The following is a 17,459-nucleotide window of genomic DNA, read 5'->3' on the forward strand; positions in this document are numbered from 1 at the left end:
AACATTCTTGCCCTTAATGTCAATAAAGGTGAAATAATGCTTAAATATTTCCAGTCTGAATACACTGGCTTAGGTTGTTCTGAACTCGCCATTGCACTTTGTGTGGTATCCCTGAGATGCACGTAGGCCTGGCTTAGATATCCTGTAGCCTACGTAGGCCAAAATCTACTCTGGTTTGCCATTACATTTTATTGGACCAATCATCACCTACGTCCACCACTAAAACAAAGTCAAAGAAATTTGACCCGTCAGATGAAAACCGCCTCAATAAAGTAACGCATGGCATTTCATGTTCAGTAACGGGAATGGCGCTGTAACAATAAAAACGTAATTAGCTCGATTATTTGTTACAAAAAATATACGCTGTTAGTAATGCCGTTATTCCCATCACTGGCAGGGCATATGGTCTCGGAATTCTGATAAAGCTGATGTGTGTGTGTGTGTGTGTGTGTAGTGTGTTAGGTGATGAGGTGCAGGGCATATGGTCTCGGAATGCTGATAAAGCTGATGTGTGTGTGTGTGTGTGTGTGTATGTGTGTGTAGTGTGTTAGGTGATGAGGTGCAGGGCATATGGTCTCGGAATGCTGATAAAGCTGAAGTGTGTGTGTGTGTGTGTGTGTGTGTGTGTAGTGTGTTAGGTGATGAGGTGCAGGGCATATGGTCTCGGAATGCTGATAAAGCTGATGTCACGTGTGCATGCGTCTCCCACTCCGGTCTCAACGTGGTCACTGGGGACGACTTCGGAATGGTCAAGCTCTTCGACTTCCCCTGTCCAGATAAGTTCGTAAGTGTGTGTGTGTGTGTGTCTGTATATGCTGTATATACAGTATATATGTGTGTGTCTGTGTGTGTGTGTATTTGTGCGTGTGTGTGTGTGTATGTGCGTGCGTGTGATTGTGTGTGTGTGTGCGTGAGTGCGTGCATGTGTGTGTGTGTGTGTGTGATTAAGTGAGACCTTGTGTGTCCTCAGGCCAAACACAAGCGCTTCCTGGGTCACTCGGCCCATGTGACCAACATCCGCTTCACCAGCGGAGACCGCTACGTTATCAGTGCAGGAGGAGATGACCGCAGGTACACGCACGCACGCACGCACGCACGCACGCACGCAGGCACGCACGCACGCACACACGCACGCACACACGCACGCACACACGCACGCACGCACACACACACGCACGCACACACGCACCAACACACGCTACGTTATCAGTGCAGGAGGAGATGACCGCAGGTACACACACACACGCACGCACACACACGCACGCACGCACGCACGCACGCACCAACACACACGCTACGTTATCAGTGCAGGAGAAGGCGATCGCAGGTACACGCACACACGCACGCACGCGGCAGTATAATTTAACTTCACGACTACGCAGATCAGTGGCCTAATCCTCTTGTCGAGGAAGCCTGCAGTTTGAGTAAAGCTGCAGATCGTAGATAGAGCAGAACTGCGAGCAGAATGCTGGTCAAGTGTAGCCAAGGGCCAAGTGCCCCCCCCCACACACACATATATAAAATACTAAACATATATCAATATTTTATTTTAATATGCTAATTACTGTTTTTTTCTCCACAGCCTGTTTGTGTGGAAGTGCGTCCACACACCCCACTGAACTACAGCAAACACACACACACACACACACACACACACACACACACACACACACACACACACACACACACACACACACACACACACACACACACACACACACACACACACACACACACACACACACACACACACACACACACACACACACACACACACACACACACACACACACACACACACACACACACACACACACACACACACACACACACACACACCACACACACACACACACACACACACACACAGCACCCTCTAATCAGGAATGTAGCCATGACCCATCTGAGAGGCCACGCCTACTGGGTGATGGCAAGCACCAATCCTCCCTTTAAACTGCAAAAGACACACGCACGCACGCATGCACGCACATACACACACGCACGCATGCTCAAACACACATGCACACACACACACACACACTTCCTGTCTTATATTTTATTTTATTTTTTGGGGGGGGCTGTTTGCCTTTATTTGTTAAGTATGAGGAAGAAGAGGACGGTGAAGTATGATTTGAAGCAAGTAGGAGAGGAGGAGAGATGAAGAGGAGGAGCGATGCAGAGAGGGAGAGATGAGAAGAGAGATGAGAAGAGAGATGGAGAAGAGGAGCGATGGAGAGATGAGGAGAGATACTGTACGTACACACCACCGGAGACTTGAGCTTCCAAGATCGTTCTGGACGCCCTGTCAAGGACGCCGTGGGAAGCTTGGATGCTTTGGCCGCTCTGACGTAGTAGCATTCTATGTTCCTTGCTGGTCGTTTGGTCGCTGAACCGCGTCACAGCTCATTACCATAAAGTTAAACCACTTTCAACTTTCTCTAGTCGCTCAATATGCCCAAAACGCGACGCCGACGAATTGGTCGCTGCTGGCAGCTGAGAGATGCGGCTTCCATTGAAAAGGAATGACTTCCGGAATCTTTGGAAGCTCAAGTCGCCCGCGCTGTGGACGCTCAGGTAGAGAGGAGGAGAGATGAGATGGTCACATGACACCGCATGTTGGTCACATGACACCGCATGTTGGTCACATGACACCGCATGTTGGTCACATGACACCGTATGTTGGTCACATGACACCGCATGTTGGTCACATGACACCGCATGTTGATCACATGACACCGTATGTTGGTCACATGACACCGCATGTTGATCACATGACACCGTATGTTGGTCACATGACACCGCATGTTGATCACATGACACCGTATGTTGATCACATGACACCGTATGTTGATCTTTGTCTCTTTTTGTGAATTTGTGTGAAGCCTCTGCACCGCCGTCTGCTGGTCAGACACATGTACTGCAGCACTTCCCATCGTTTGTGTTTTTTAGCGTGGACAGAACGTTTTTCAAAACGGAACCTACCCAGCTAGCACGCACACGTTGTAACAACGTTGATTCAACGTTATAGCAGCCGTTGATGCGACGTTGTTTACTGACGTTGTTTCAAAGACATTTTGGCCGGTGATATCACATGACGTTTTACTTTCCATTTCTGGTACATAAAAGTGAGCAGCACACTACTGTAGGCTATTATCATGTGCAATGGCTACTGTAGGCTATTATCATGTGCAATGGCTACAGGCTACTCCCCGGAGATGTAGCACTTATAATCTTGGTTATCTTTATTCCATCCTACTTTGACAGTATTAACGCAACATAGCTGTTTTCAGACTTTCTGTCTGAAAATGGTTCATATCATACTCACTAGAATGGGCTACATGATATAAGCCGTTTTCAGTGTGTAGCATCGCGGCATGAGCTGATTGGTTCATATCATACTCACTAGAATGGACTACATGATATAAGCCATTTTCAGTGTGTAGCATCGCGGCATGAGCTGATTGGCGAACAGCGTCAACATCCATTCTCACGGAGAGGAACACCTGCCTTAATATTTATTAAATGAATGACAGCTACTTATCGCCCTTTTTTCAGTGTACATACCGGTCATGGTGAGTATAGGGTTTTTTTGTAGTGTGGTTTCATTCTTGTTAGATCTTTCCAAATGAAAAGTTGGTGAAACAAAAATAATAGGCTGATAAAAAAAAACCTGCAACTTATTATATTTGTTGTTTATTTGTATTTTCAAAATGTAAAAAGGGATAAGGCCTGCAGGGAGTTGGAAAGTGTAGTCTTCTTGTCATTCCTGATTAGACTCACTGAAAACGTGTGTTTACAGAATTACAGAATACTCAGAGGAGTGATTTTGTAATGGGTGAGTTATCGTAAGTCTACTAATTGTCGGCCCTTTCGTTCGAAAATTCTAAAACAACTATGATTTTAATACCTTAAAATAACATTTGCTAAATGAACCTCACATTTTTCAGTAGCCATAGGTGTGTAGATTTGAACAATATCTGGCTTGGTTCTTACCGGGGCTTTTATCGCCTGAAATATCCAATTTAGTTTACCACGCTCGGAGTGTAGCGTTGACCTGGTGTCGTCCTATTGTCGGCCTTTTCACATTGCGTGAGCTGAGAATTATAAGGTTCTATCTCCATTTTGGTCGAAATTGAGTTTTTGACATCATCTGATCCATTAGGTGCTTATTAATGCCTGTGTGGTGTTATTTTTGTAAAAAAAAAAAAAAAAAGTTAATTATTAGCAAAATAAAAAGGTACTACAGTACAGTTTTGCTAGCTATGTAAAACTTTGATGCTCAATATCTCAGAACTACCCTAAACGGAGATAGAACCTTATAATTCTAAGGTCACGATTGTACATCAAAGATTCTACAACAGAGCAAGATAGATCACAGGCCGGATAATACGATACGTTGAAATGCGTTCTATGACTCCATAGGCGCCATTTTGGTAAGCTCAGGTGTCGTCACAGACGCTGGCTACCGTGGGAAACCTAAACATGAACTGATCCACCTTGCTCCGCTCTAGAATCTTTGCTGTAAATCAACGGTTAGCTCGTCGCTAATCAAAATTCCACTGGAGCTCCAAGCGGTTTTGTAAATGCAGCCTTACAACAGTGTTTTACAGCTCTTCAAGTCACGGTAAAATTACATTTTTGGTACATAGGACATTTAGAGACACTTATGATGTGGGTGCTTGCGTTTCTTTACGAATCCTCCGTCTTGGTTTGTATAGAAATTGATATTAAGTTGCACATACACGGAAGTGTCCGACAATACGCAGCGTCCGACAATACGTAGAGTTCCGATACAGGTTTCACTGTCAGCTGTTGGAATAGTTCTGGTCGCTGTGCCATGCTGATTATATTAATATAGCGAGGCTACAAAGGTCTATCGTGAGTGTGTGCATATTGCGCCAGGTAGCCAATTCTCACTTAATAAAACCCCAATAGGTGCATTATTGCCAATCGCTGCTACAGTTACAAACAACCAGTCGTGGGCTGACGTTAACGTAACAGCTGTTTCAACGTTGTCAATCCTCTTGTCATAAGCTGTGAGGGGAATCCTTGTCTTAACTGCAGGTGTAAGGTAGGCCTATCACTTAAAGGGATAATCCGGAGTGAAATGCACTTTAGAACAATTTTTCGGACTATTGGGAGTACATAGCGGCGAAAGACATGCCCGCGTCACTTCCAGGCTAACGAGTTTTGGCTAAAAACGGTGAGCTCGAACTTTCTCAAAATACATCCGAATTACATGATTTTGGTGTCAACTCAACGTATGTACTCCCAATAGCATTTCACTCCGGATTATCCCTTTAATGAAACCCGAATTGGTGCGTTATTGACAATCGCTAATGCAGCTGCAAACAACCAGTCGCAGGCTGACGTTGTAACAGCTGTTTCAACGTTGTAAATCCTCTTATCTAACATCAAAGTCGACATTGCAACTATAAATGGCATGCGATATTTACATCGAAGTCGACATGGCAACTATAAATGGCATGCGATATTTACATCGAAGTGGACATTGCAGCTATAAATGGCATGCGATATTTATATTCTTATACAATTACTTGAGGAGCTGCCGTTGTTATAGCGTGGTTTCAACGTTGCAATTCAACCTTCAACCCTGTCAACCAATGTCAACATTGATACGTTTGCGTGCTACCTGGGTAACTAGCAGTGTTGATACAACGTTTGCGTGCTACCTGGGTAACTAGCAGTGGACTTGTCGGTGTTTGGCTACAGTGTACAAAGGTGCTCTGGAAGAGTTGGTGCTGTTGCCAGCTGCCACACTGCTCTTGCTGTAGCAAGTTACTGCTTTTAATAACATAGCAGTTGGTCTCATTGCAATTATTTGATTTTACCTTCAAAGTGCTGTGTATTTTTTTTCTCAAGTTAAAAACTGTGTGTGAAATGTGGAAAAACAACCATTTTGACATAAAACTGGGCTGTGTGTGTGGGTGTGTGTGTGTGTGTGTGTGTGTGTGTGTGTTTGACGTAATGTCAAAATGCCTAAGCTCAGTTAGCATGCTAATCAGCTAGCGCTGGTCTGGCTCTTGGTCCCAAGTGTGCGCTGTATTTTACACAATGCAAGTCCATGGAGCAGGACAAGTGGGAACTAGACACCGCATCTTTAAGTGGGAACTAGACACCGCATCTTTAACTTTAAGTGGGAACTAGACACCGCATCTTTAAGTGGGAACTACACACCGCATCTTTAACTTTAAGTGGGAACTAGACACCGCATCCTTAAAGTTTTAGTGGGAACTAGACACCGCATCTTTAACTTTAAGTGGGAACTACAAACCGCATCTTTAAGACACAGCATGGCTGGTGGGCTCCCATACAATGTGATTCTGCTGCTGTGGACAGACACACACACACACACACTTATACAAACATTCACACACACCTGACTGTGTGTAACTTTGAATTGAATCTGACGCCTTAAGATGTCTTGACCATGCTATCAGCAGAGCATTGTGAGCGTTTCTGTTCTCCTGTGTGTGTGTGTGTGTGTGTGTGTGTGTGTGTGTGTGTGTGTGTGTGTGTGTGTGTGTGTGTGTGTACTCCCGTGGCCTTGCTGCTCATCATGCCAAAGCGCTCCACACACTGTGCACCAGACCGCCTCACTGTGCTTCTAGTGGTTTCCATGGAGACCACACACATCCAACCTTTGACCTCCCAGGTGGCAGCGAAATCACTTTTTGTGTGTGTGTGTGTGTGTGTGTGTGTGTGTGTGTGTGTACACGGAGAAAGTCTGGGCCAGAACTGAACTCAGATGACAGTTAACAGCCTGGAGAAGCTCATGGAAACTGTGGCCTTGTGGACCCTTGCAAACGGACCTATCAGCTGCCGAGCTTAACGGACCTGTCAGCTGCCGAGCTTAACGGACCTATCAGCTGGCGAGCTTCTCAGCTGTTCCTTCCCCTTCTCATGTCTGTGGACTTCCTGTATTTCTCCCATGAGCCTCAGCTCCGCAGGCTGCTGATACATTTCAGGTCGTATCCCCTACGGTTGTCTGACGTCAGTCCATGCCTGGATGTATATGTTGATATGTTGTTTGAATATGTTAGATGCTTGGATGTATCTGTTATGTATAATGTGTAAGTGCTTGTATATGTTAGATGCCTGGGTGTATATGTTATGTGTATGTGTTTGTATATGTTAGATGCCTGGATGTATATGTTTTGTTGATGTGGATGTGTTATTAGAAGTCCAAGTTCTGAGACTCTGGCCTGGTGGGACCAGGATAGGGGAACTCTAGCTCCAGCCCTAACCCCCCCCCCCCCCCCTTCTCCATTCTGGTTCTGTCCACTCCAGCGGCCTGGTCCAGAACTGCCTGAGTTGCTGATCTCAGCACCTGGTTTCTGCTGAACCTCCACCACCACTTGTCCCTTACGTCCAGAGACGTGTCCCTTATGTGTCCCTTACGTCCAGAGACATGTCCCTTATGTGTCCCTTACGTCCAGAGACATGTCCCTTATGTGTCCCTTACGTCCAGAGACGTGTCTTTTACGTTCTTTACGACCCTGCTGAAAAAAACAGCCTGACCAGCTAAAGGAGTTTGCTGGTTGACCAGCTTGTTAACCAGCTTATTTGACCACCCTATGATGGTTGACCAGCTAGACCAGCAAAACTCTCGCGAAAACACACCTTCAGCTGGTTTACCCAGCTTATGATGGTAATTCAGCTGGTTTTGATTGTCGTACCACCTTAAGCTGGTCATTTTAGTTGGTGTTGCTGGTCTACATTGCTGGTTTTTACTGGCCACGCCAGCTTATGTTGGTCATTCTAGAAAACCAGCTTGACCATCTTTGTCAAGCTGGACAGGCTGGTCACCAGCATGACCATCTTAAACCAGCTGTATCCCAAACAACAGGCTGGTCACACCAGCACGACCAGCTTCCTCAGATGGTCACGCCAGCATGTCTAGCTGGTGGCCTAACCAGCTACACCAGCAAGACCAGCAATAAGAACTGTGTTTTGGGCAAAGACCAGCTAAAACCAGCTAAAACCAGCTACCAGCCTAAGCTGGTTTCTTGCTGGTTTTTTCAGCAGGGGAGTCACTTACGTCCTTTACGTCCAGAGACGTGTCTTTTACGTCCCTTACGAGTCCCTTACGTCCAGAGACGTGTCCCTTACGAGTCCCTTACGTCCAGAGACGTGTCCCTTATGTGTCCTTTACGTCCAGAGACGTGTCCCTTATGTGTCCCTTACGTTCAGAGACGTGTCCTTTATGTCCAGAGACGTGTCCCTTATGTATCCCTTACGTCCAGAGACGTGTCCCTTATGTGTCCCTTATGTGTCCCTTATGTGTCCCTTACGTCCAGAGACATGTCCCTTACGTGTCCCTTACGTTCAGAGATGTGTCCTTTACGTCCAGAGACGTGTCCCTTATGTATCCCTTACGTCCAGAGACGTGTCCCTTATGTGTCCCTTACGTCCAGAGACGTGTCTTTACGTCCTTTACGAGTCCCTTACGTCCTTTACGTCCAGAGACATGTCCCTTATGTGTCCTTTACGTCCAGAGATGGTCAGCAGGAAAATGAACATTTGTTGGACTGCAAAAAAAACATTTTTTTACTGCTCTTTATCATTATTGTTATTATTATTATTAATTATTATTATTGTTATTATTATTAATAAGTCATAATTATTGAACATATGTTTGGTGCATACTTTAACTCACTTATGAACAATGTAAATATTTATAAAGCAATTCTTTTGTATATTTTGTGAAATGATTAATAAAAGAAACATTTTAATAAATACTATTAGTAAATATCATACTGTTTGTGAATATACACACAGCTGTGGCTGCGTCACACTGAAATAACAAGAATTATAATATTTATCTCCTCCTTCCTCCTCACACACACACACACACACACACACACACACACACACACACACACATACACATATGCAGCTGTGGCTGCATCACACTGAAATAACAAGAATGGATCCAGTTGGACATCCCTACTGAAAAAAGCTATTGCTGGTCTTTGCTGGTGTAGCTGGTTAGGCCACCACGATTTTACCGTTTTTAGCCAAAACTCGTTAGCATGGAAGTGACCCGGGCATGTCCTTTCACCACTAAAAAACGCTATTTTTATACCTCTTCTACTGTTCCAAACAATATTACACTTACGTGGTAGTGAGTAGAGGGTCCCTAAAGCCAAACCGAAGTATCCCAAGGTCTTTATGTGGTGGGATATAGAGTCCAGAATGAATTTAATCGAGCCAGTACCTTTCCGGAAATGTCGCTGCTGCAGCTGGGAAACATTTTAGCAACACTTCTGCAACATTTCCAGAACAGTACTGACTCGATTAAATTCATTCGGGACTTGTAAACAAAACATCTTTCCCCTTAGCAACGGTGCAGACCAGGCAAAAGGGGGCAGTGCCTAGCGGTTAAAAATATTTTTGCCTAGTGGGATGGTCTAGGGTCGCACCATTGAGGCCAAGCCTGCGTTCGACTCCAGGCCAGTCAGTCCAATCAGAACGCTCTATCTGTGTACGGAGCTCACCTTCGGCTTCCGATATTGCGGCTTCCGATATTGCGTGTTGTCAGAATTGTCCAAGATCGGTCTGAGTGCAGACAAAATATGAAATCAATGCTACGACGGTGCCAATGTTATGTCTGGAAAGAAGGGGGCATGCAAAAGATCCTACAGGACAAGCTAAATAGTGAGATGCCGTACATTCACTGCCTTAATCACCAGCTGCCAGGCGTGGACTGGCCATCTGGCATTCCGGGCACTTTCCCGGTGGGCCGCGGTCCTATTTGGGCCGACAGTCCCGAGTCCGACTATTTTTCTTATATATAAGAACAATATTCTTATCAATATTGTTTCTGATCAGCCCATAAAACCAGACGTTTTAAAGCAACACCATGCAAGTTTTGCTCTCGGGGTCCCCCTACAGTTGGGAAACGGTAATTCCTTCTACTTATGTCGTAAAATCTGTCACGGTTACACCAGAAGCAAGTTAGACATAGCGTACGTACAGTATAGGCTGACTTGAGGCTGCACATTAAATATTAAATTATGTGGTAGCCTACTACGATACCAGTTATGTGATACATTTGTAAAACTAGGCTTTCAGCTCAGGTCTGTGCACGTTCTCGGTATTGGGATGATGTTGGTCATTGTTGGTCAATTACTTATTTAAAAAAAAACGATTACGATATTTATGAGCAATAGCGTAGCCTAATCTAGGGTGGTCATTTTTAGTGTCTTTATAACATAAAAAAAAATCGATGATCACCAGATATTGTATTATATGGTATTCACGTCCATAGTGGCATATATTTGCACGCCCAAAATGTTTGGAGAGGCAGAGCTCTTATAATATGATGACAGAATCTTACACGTGATAACTTTGTTTTTCAAGATAATTGTTTGGTCAGTAGCCTAGAGGCGGTAGATTTACACGTTGAGCTATAACTAGCACACATAACCAGCTCCCGTGTAGTTTGGTTGGCAGCATGATAATAATAATAATAATAAATTACATTATATAGCGCCTTTCAAGATACTCAAGGTCGCTTGACAAGAGTAGGAGTGGGGAGGGTGGGAGGGGGTGGGGGGCTAAGAGGGGTAGGTCAGAGAGAAGAGGTGTGTTTTCAGGTGCTTTTTTGAACATTGACAGGGAGGTGGCAGAACGGATGTGAGATGGTAGGTTGTTCCATAGGGTAGGGGCAGTTACACAGAAGGCCCTATCACCAAAGGTCTTTAGTTTGGTGCGGGGAATGGTGAGTAGATCCTTGCCTGTGGAGCGCAGGGACCGTGATTGGGAGTAGGGGTGGAGGAGATCAGTAATGTATTTGGGTGCAAGTGAGTGTAGTGATTTGTACGTGAGGAGGAGGATTTTGTATGTGATGCGTGCTTTGACAGGGAGCTAGTGGAGTTTCTTGAGTATGGGGGTGATGTGCTGCCAGGGCTTGGTGTGAGTTAGCACCCTGGCAGCTGAGTTCTGGACATACTGCAATCTGTCAAGGGCCTTACTAGGCAGCCCAGACAGAACACCATTACAGTAGTCCAGGCGGGAGGTGATGAATGAGTGGATGAGAGTCTCAGTAACTGAGTCGGATAGTGATGGCCAGAGTCTTGAGATGTTGCGCAAGTGGAAGAAGGCAGATTTGGTGATGTTCTTGATGTGAGACCGCAATGAGAGGGTGGGGTCGATGATAACACCCAGATTCCGCGCCTCTGGTGATAGGGAGGTGGAACAGCCATCTATGACCAGGGCAAGATCTCCAACCTTCTTAAGCAGTGGTGCTGGAGCCACCACCATGAGCTCTGTTTTGCTGCTGTTCAGTTTCAGGAGGTTAGAGGTCATCCAGTTTTTAATTTCCTGCAAGCAGTTGTTGAGTTGCAGGGGTGGAAGCTGGGAAGAGGGTTTCGTGCTGATGTACAACTGGGTGTCGTCCGCATAGCAGTGAAAGCTGAGTCCATGTTGACGGATTATCTGTCCAAGGGGGAGCATGTAGATGGTGAAGAGAATTGGGCCGAGGACAGACCCCTGGGGGACACCGTGGTTAACTGCTGCTGTGATGGACTTGAAGCCTTTTAGTGTGATGAATTGTTTCCTATTTGAGAGGTAGGACTGAAACCATGCGAGAGCTGTGCCAGTGAGGCCGATGTGTTCAGAGAGACGGAAGAGGAGGATAGTGTGGGAGACCGTGTCAAAGGCTGCAGAGAGGTCCAGAAGGACAAGGATGGTGACGAGGCCATTATCTGCAGCCATCAGAAGGTCATTGGTGATCTTGATGAGCGCAGTCTCTGTGCTATGATGGGGTCGGAAACCAGATTGGAGTGGTTCAAAGAGCTAATGGTGGGACATGTGGTGTTGGAGCTGGGCAGCCACTGCTTTCTCCAGGATCTTACTCAAGAATGGAAGGTTGGAGATCGGGCGGTAGTTGTTGGGGTCATCCGGGTCCAAACCAGGCTTTTTGATTGTGGGTATAACAGCCGCCAACTTGAAACTTGGGGGTACTACGCCAGAGCTGAGTGAGGTGTTAATGATAGTCTCCACCAATGGGCAGAGGGTGGGGAGACAGGCCTTCACTAAGGTCGTGGGCAGTGGATCCAGGCTACTGGTTGAGGGCTTGGCTTTGGAAACAAGGTTGAGGACTTGGTCAGCATCTACCAGGGAGAAGGTGGAAAAGCTGTGACACGGTGGGCAGGCAGATGGCTGATTCATATCCTGACGCTCTAGTGTGGCCAGCTGGGAGGTGGTAGACATCTGGAGCTGCTGGTGGATGGAGTCCACTTTTTGATGGAAAAAGTCCAGGAACCTGGAGCAGAGGTTGGCAGCATCAGAGGGTTGTGGGGTGTCGGGGGGGTCTAGAAGGCGGTTGATAGTAGAGAAAAGCATTTTCGGATGCTTTTGTTGGTTATTGATAAGTGTGGAGTAGTAGAGTGTTTTTGTCCGGGAGAGAGCCTCTTTGTAGCTCTTGATATGGTCTCTGTATGCTTCGCGATGGACAGTGAGACCAGATCTTTTGTAGAGCCTCTCGAGCTGTCGCCCAGCAGCTTTCCACTTGCGCAGCTCAGGTGTAAACCATGGAGCAGGGCGGGTAAAAGAGACAGATCTGGTAGTCAGAGGGGCAACAGAGTCCAGGCTGAGAGCAAGAGCGGCGTTGTAATGCTCTACCAGGCCATCTACTGTGTGGTTTGGGGGGTGGATGGCGAGGTTGATCGCTAGGGTGTTGGCCAGTGCAGGTATACACACCTGTTTCAAGTTCCTGTATGTGATGGTCCGCTTTATTTGCTGCTTTGGTAGGGGCACAGGGACAGAAAACAGGATGGCATGGTGGTCAGCAACAGCCAGGTCCATGCAGCAGAGATGGGAGGGGGCCGTGCCAGTGCAGCACACCAGGTCCAAGGTGTGCCCTTTATCATGCGTTGGGCCCTGTACATGCTGATCCAACTTAAAGCAGTCAAGCAGTGAAAGGAAATCAGCAGCGATGGAACAGCTACTAGAGTCCACATGAATGTTGAAATCCCCAAGTAGTATGGTGGCAGGGGACAGTGGACAGACAGAGGCCAGCAGTTCAGAGAGCTCCAGTAGAAAGCAGGTATTTGCTTTCGGGGGGCGGTAGACGAGGACCACCTGTAGTTGTGTGACGCCAGATAGCATGAAGTGGAGGCACTCAAAGGATGTAGTTTTCACTGGGATTTCCTTTAACATAATGTCTGCTCGGTGTATAACGGCCAATCCACCACCACGGCCACAGCTACGAGGCTTTTGGATGTAAGAATATCCAGGGGGAGTGGCTTGATTTAGTGCAATGAATTCCAATGGGTTCTGCCAGGTCTCAGTAAGGCAGAGAAAGTCCAGTGTTCTATCCAAGATTATATCATGGAGGAGTAAGGCTTTGTTGTTAAGTGAACGAACATTCAGCAGCATAAATGTGGCAGATCTAGGCACTGCTGTGGTAGCAGTAACAGTGCTGAGGGCCACATAAACCAGAGGTCTCAGGGAAACAGGTAATGGGCGTGGCCCGGAACGAGGACATCGCCGCAATGAAGCATGGACTCTGAAAGCTGGTACGTCCAAAGTTATAGCACGGCAAGCAAACTTATGCCGGGTAGCCCTATGCACATGATGACACTAGAATCTAGTGACTAGATGACAGAGCTAGGATACACATGCTTTTGTTGATAAGCCGATTTCTGCAGGAGGAGTTCTCACGTCTTGGGCAAACTCGGACTGCCTGCGTTGCGTGTGAAATGTATAGCTATTCCAGGTGGCCTAGCCCATAGCATGCATTTCAGCATATCATCATATGAATATAATTTCATGGGTTTTATTTTTTTCAAACGCCAAAAGATCACGTAGCTCATGTTGATAAGGCATCAACTGTCTATTCAATGCTCGCACAGAATTTTAGGAAGTGGTGGGGGAAGTGTGCCCTATATGCCGTAAAGCAGTCGAATTTTGTAGTTCTTTGGTTCATACCGGTTCGTACCCGAACCCCAAAAGGTTGAAAAAACTACATGGTGTTGCTTTAATGAGCGGCCCGACTGAAATTGAGCTGGCCCAATCACATCATTAAGCACCAACCCCTTTCGCTTTCATCCTGCCGGCATAATGCATTCAGAGGTCAGCGGAAAATTGTTTCCTAACCACCGGCCCTTGACACACTCTGTTCTACGCCCCATAGGTAATTTGTTTCACTAACGTATCCTATGCTACAAGGCTTAGGCTATCTCATCCATATTGTCAAACACTTCCCCTCTTTTGCGCCGGTAACATTATCTGTTAGGATCTTCGAAAACGGAGAGTAGCCTAAACAAAAAGGAGGTGCAGAGAAACTGCAAAACAAGAAGAAGCTGGCTCTTCACGCCAACGTAGGTAGGCAAATATCTCAGTTCCCGTGGCCGATGACAGTGGTGGTAGTGGCGACATTGAACAGGGACATGCAGCAGGCTAAAACTTCCAAGTGTGCTGAAAGCAGTCCAGCTGAACACTTGTAACAAGTAAAGCAACCCAACCCCTTGGTAAATCTGATAATGATAAAACGTCAATACAATTTTTGGGCTAATGTTCTATGGCCAGGTTGGTTTGTATTCTAGTTAGTTTGTAATACCTGTAGACGCAGATATTGTGTAGCCTACTGTACAGTATGCAGCCCTCAGCCTGCTGCGACTCTGTGTGGGGTGAGGCTAGCCCTATCTAAGCTACTTTTCAGCCCTGGACAAATGTGTTAGGGAAATGCTAACATGCTAACTATGCTTACAATGCTAACCAGGGGCCTATTTCACAAAACCAGAGTAAGTAGATCCAAGATAAGTGACGACACACGCGGTTGACCAAGCCTGGTCAAAGTAAACATGCAAAACACGTTTCACTAATGCTGAGCGCAGATGAGTTGAGGCGGCTAGGTCAAGCCAGGTGTAAGTTATTCGGTATGTGTGCGCGTTCTCGTTTCTCCTCCAAATAACTCACGGTTGGAATAAAAAAGACGCGAAAAATAGCGTCTTGCACACAAAGTGAACAACCGCTTTTGATATAGACTAACAACGAGGTAAAGTTGTACTTTTTTGGATGGGAATCATGATTATTTCTGTTACATAGCGGGAGTAGGTGTGGCAGACCAAGTGAATGCAAATGTACGTATGCACCCACGTGTGAGAGCTTCCTTGTCTCGGCACGCAACGTCATTAAGAAAGCGCATTGCCACCGCAAAGATGCACACAGTATGACTATATATATCTTAATTTGTCGAATTAGTTGAAAACACCTTTGAAAAATGTCCCCTCCACTTCCAATAAACTACTAGGCTATTCATCAAACGTCCGTCAAAAAATAAGCAAACAACGAGTATGTTATTAATTATAAGGCCACCATAATTTAAATAACATCCATATGGTATTAGGCAGACATTCTGCTGTGTTTTGCGAGTAAATGCAAGTAGCAAATAATATATAAATGGAATACAGCTCTTTGAAAAAATCGCATGGAGGTCTGATTTGAATGACATCTAGCTGAACCAATCAGATCATGCAATTACCATTAGAATTAACTTAGCTTGGCTGTTAGCCTGGTCGGGAGCAGGCTAGCTTCCAAGTATAAATTCCCATGGTAACTTATATGTGATCTCTTCTGTGAAACCAAGTCAAGGCTATGTTCATCCAGGATAACCCAGTAAGCCTGTCTAAATCCCCTATCTTGGTTTTGTGAAATACCCCCCAGGTTGATCAGCTAACTTGGATGATGATTTCTAACAGTTATGCTAAAAATACTAATTATGCTAACAATGCTATCTAAGCTAACAATGCTAACCAGGTTGATTAGCTAACTTAGCTAATGACGTCTGTTATGTCAACAATGCTTAAAAAATAAGGCTGCAAAAAAAATACCAAAAAAATAATTTCCCCATTCATTTCAATGGGACCGAAAACCCCATTCATTTGAATGGGGAAACGCCTCTGGTGGAGCATGGCGGAACTACAAGGGTCTAAAAACGGGAGTACCGGAAAAACGACAACAGGCAGGCATCCGACATTAACAAGCAACCTACACCGGATAGGGCCTGATTTTTTAGTGTTTGAACCGCGTCGATAGCTCAAACACTCTAGGAGAAGAGGCGTCTTAAAAAAACGGCTGACGGATAACAATAGATGGATTGCAGCAAGCCCACTAAATATTTGACCTGCGGTCGGCGGACGGACTCATCTCACGCTTGCAATATTATGAGACTTGGCAGCCCTGGTCATAGCTCATTGCATGGTTTAAGGTACGTGGTTTTAAAGAGTTGCACAGTTGGTATACACCTTCATGAGACCGAAAAGACCGAAAATGTGTGCGTTATTGAATGAGGTGGGCCGGTCTGGTCCAAAATGCCAGGGGCCTCATTTATAAAAATGCTGCGTAGAAACCATCCTTTGTTTGATCTTAGATCATTTCTGAAACGATCGTACGTGTGATTCAGAGAAAACAAACGTACGCACAAAACAAAACGTGTGTACGGCACTCTTGCAGATGTGGCCATTATAAATTGCAAATGAACGTGAACTTCAGGGAGGATGACGGGACAATCGCGTTATTTCGGAAGTTCAACATGAAGTCGAGGAGATTACAGCTTTTCTGACATGGTAGGATAATGTCCAGGCCACACACACACACACACACACACACACACACACACATTCTGGTAAAACTATAAGGTGGATAATTCCAATTATATTCTGACATCGTAGGATGATGTGTAGGCCACACACACACACACACACACACGTTCTGGTAAAACTATAAGGTGGATAATTCCCATTATATTCTGACATGGTAGGATGATGTGTAGGCCACACACACACACACACACACACACACGTTCTGGTAAAACTATAAGGTGGATAATTCCCATTATATTCTGACATGGTAGGATGATGTGTAGGCCACACACATACACACACACACACACGTTCTGGTAAAACTATAAGGTGGATAATTCCCATTATATTCTGACATGGTAGGATAATGTGCAGGCTACAAAACGATACAACTGTTAATTACTGTTGTTTCACGTTCTGGTAAAACTATACAGTACAGTGGATAATTTCCATTATATTTTCGTAGGCCTCTTCTCCCTCGTGTGTGTGTGTGTCTGTGTGAGAGAGAGAACGATGAGAGAAAGGGAGAGAGACAGTGGAGTGACCGTGAAAGAAGGAGATTGCAAGAGAAAGGGAGAGAGAGAGAGAGAGAGAAAGTGAGAGGCAGGACAGAAGAAGAGAGGGATGGAAAGAAGGCAGGAGTAAGGGAGGAGTAAGGCAGGAGTAAGGGACGTGGGTCGAAGATAGGAGAGGCGGCTATGGAAGGAAGTGGAGAGACTGAAAGGTGTTACGGTGAGTGAAATCCCTCCCTGTATTGTTATTTTTGTAGACCTGTTTTGTCCATCCAAGAGAGGCTTCACAGGACATGTAACTGACATTGTAACTAAACTGGCTACACCAAACGTG

At 45.6% G+C, this 17,459-nt stretch overlaps 1 protein-coding gene across 1 annotated transcript in view; it reads left to right on the plus strand.

The window, feature by feature from the left end:
* The window catches only part of eml5 (EMAP like 5), an 84,265-nt gene extending 82,431 nt beyond the window's left edge, over positions 1–1,834 (plus strand). The window contains exons 42-44 of the mRNA XM_062522579.1: positions 631–784; positions 971–1,071; positions 1,583–1,834. Coding sequence (XP_062378563.1) covers positions 631–784; positions 971–1,071; positions 1,583–1,619 — 292 coding nt within the window. The 3' untranslated portion in view covers positions 1,620–1,834. The remainder of the gene's footprint in view (positions 1–630; positions 785–970; positions 1,072–1,582) is intronic.
* Positions 1,835–17,459: the final 15,625 nt, after the last annotated feature.

This window comes from Sardina pilchardus, chromosome 20 (assembly GCF_963854185.1).
Source record: "Sardina pilchardus chromosome 20, fSarPil1.1, whole genome shotgun sequence".
In the NCBI taxonomy this organism is placed as follows: Eukaryota; Metazoa; Chordata; class Actinopteri; order Clupeiformes; family Clupeidae; genus Sardina; species Sardina pilchardus.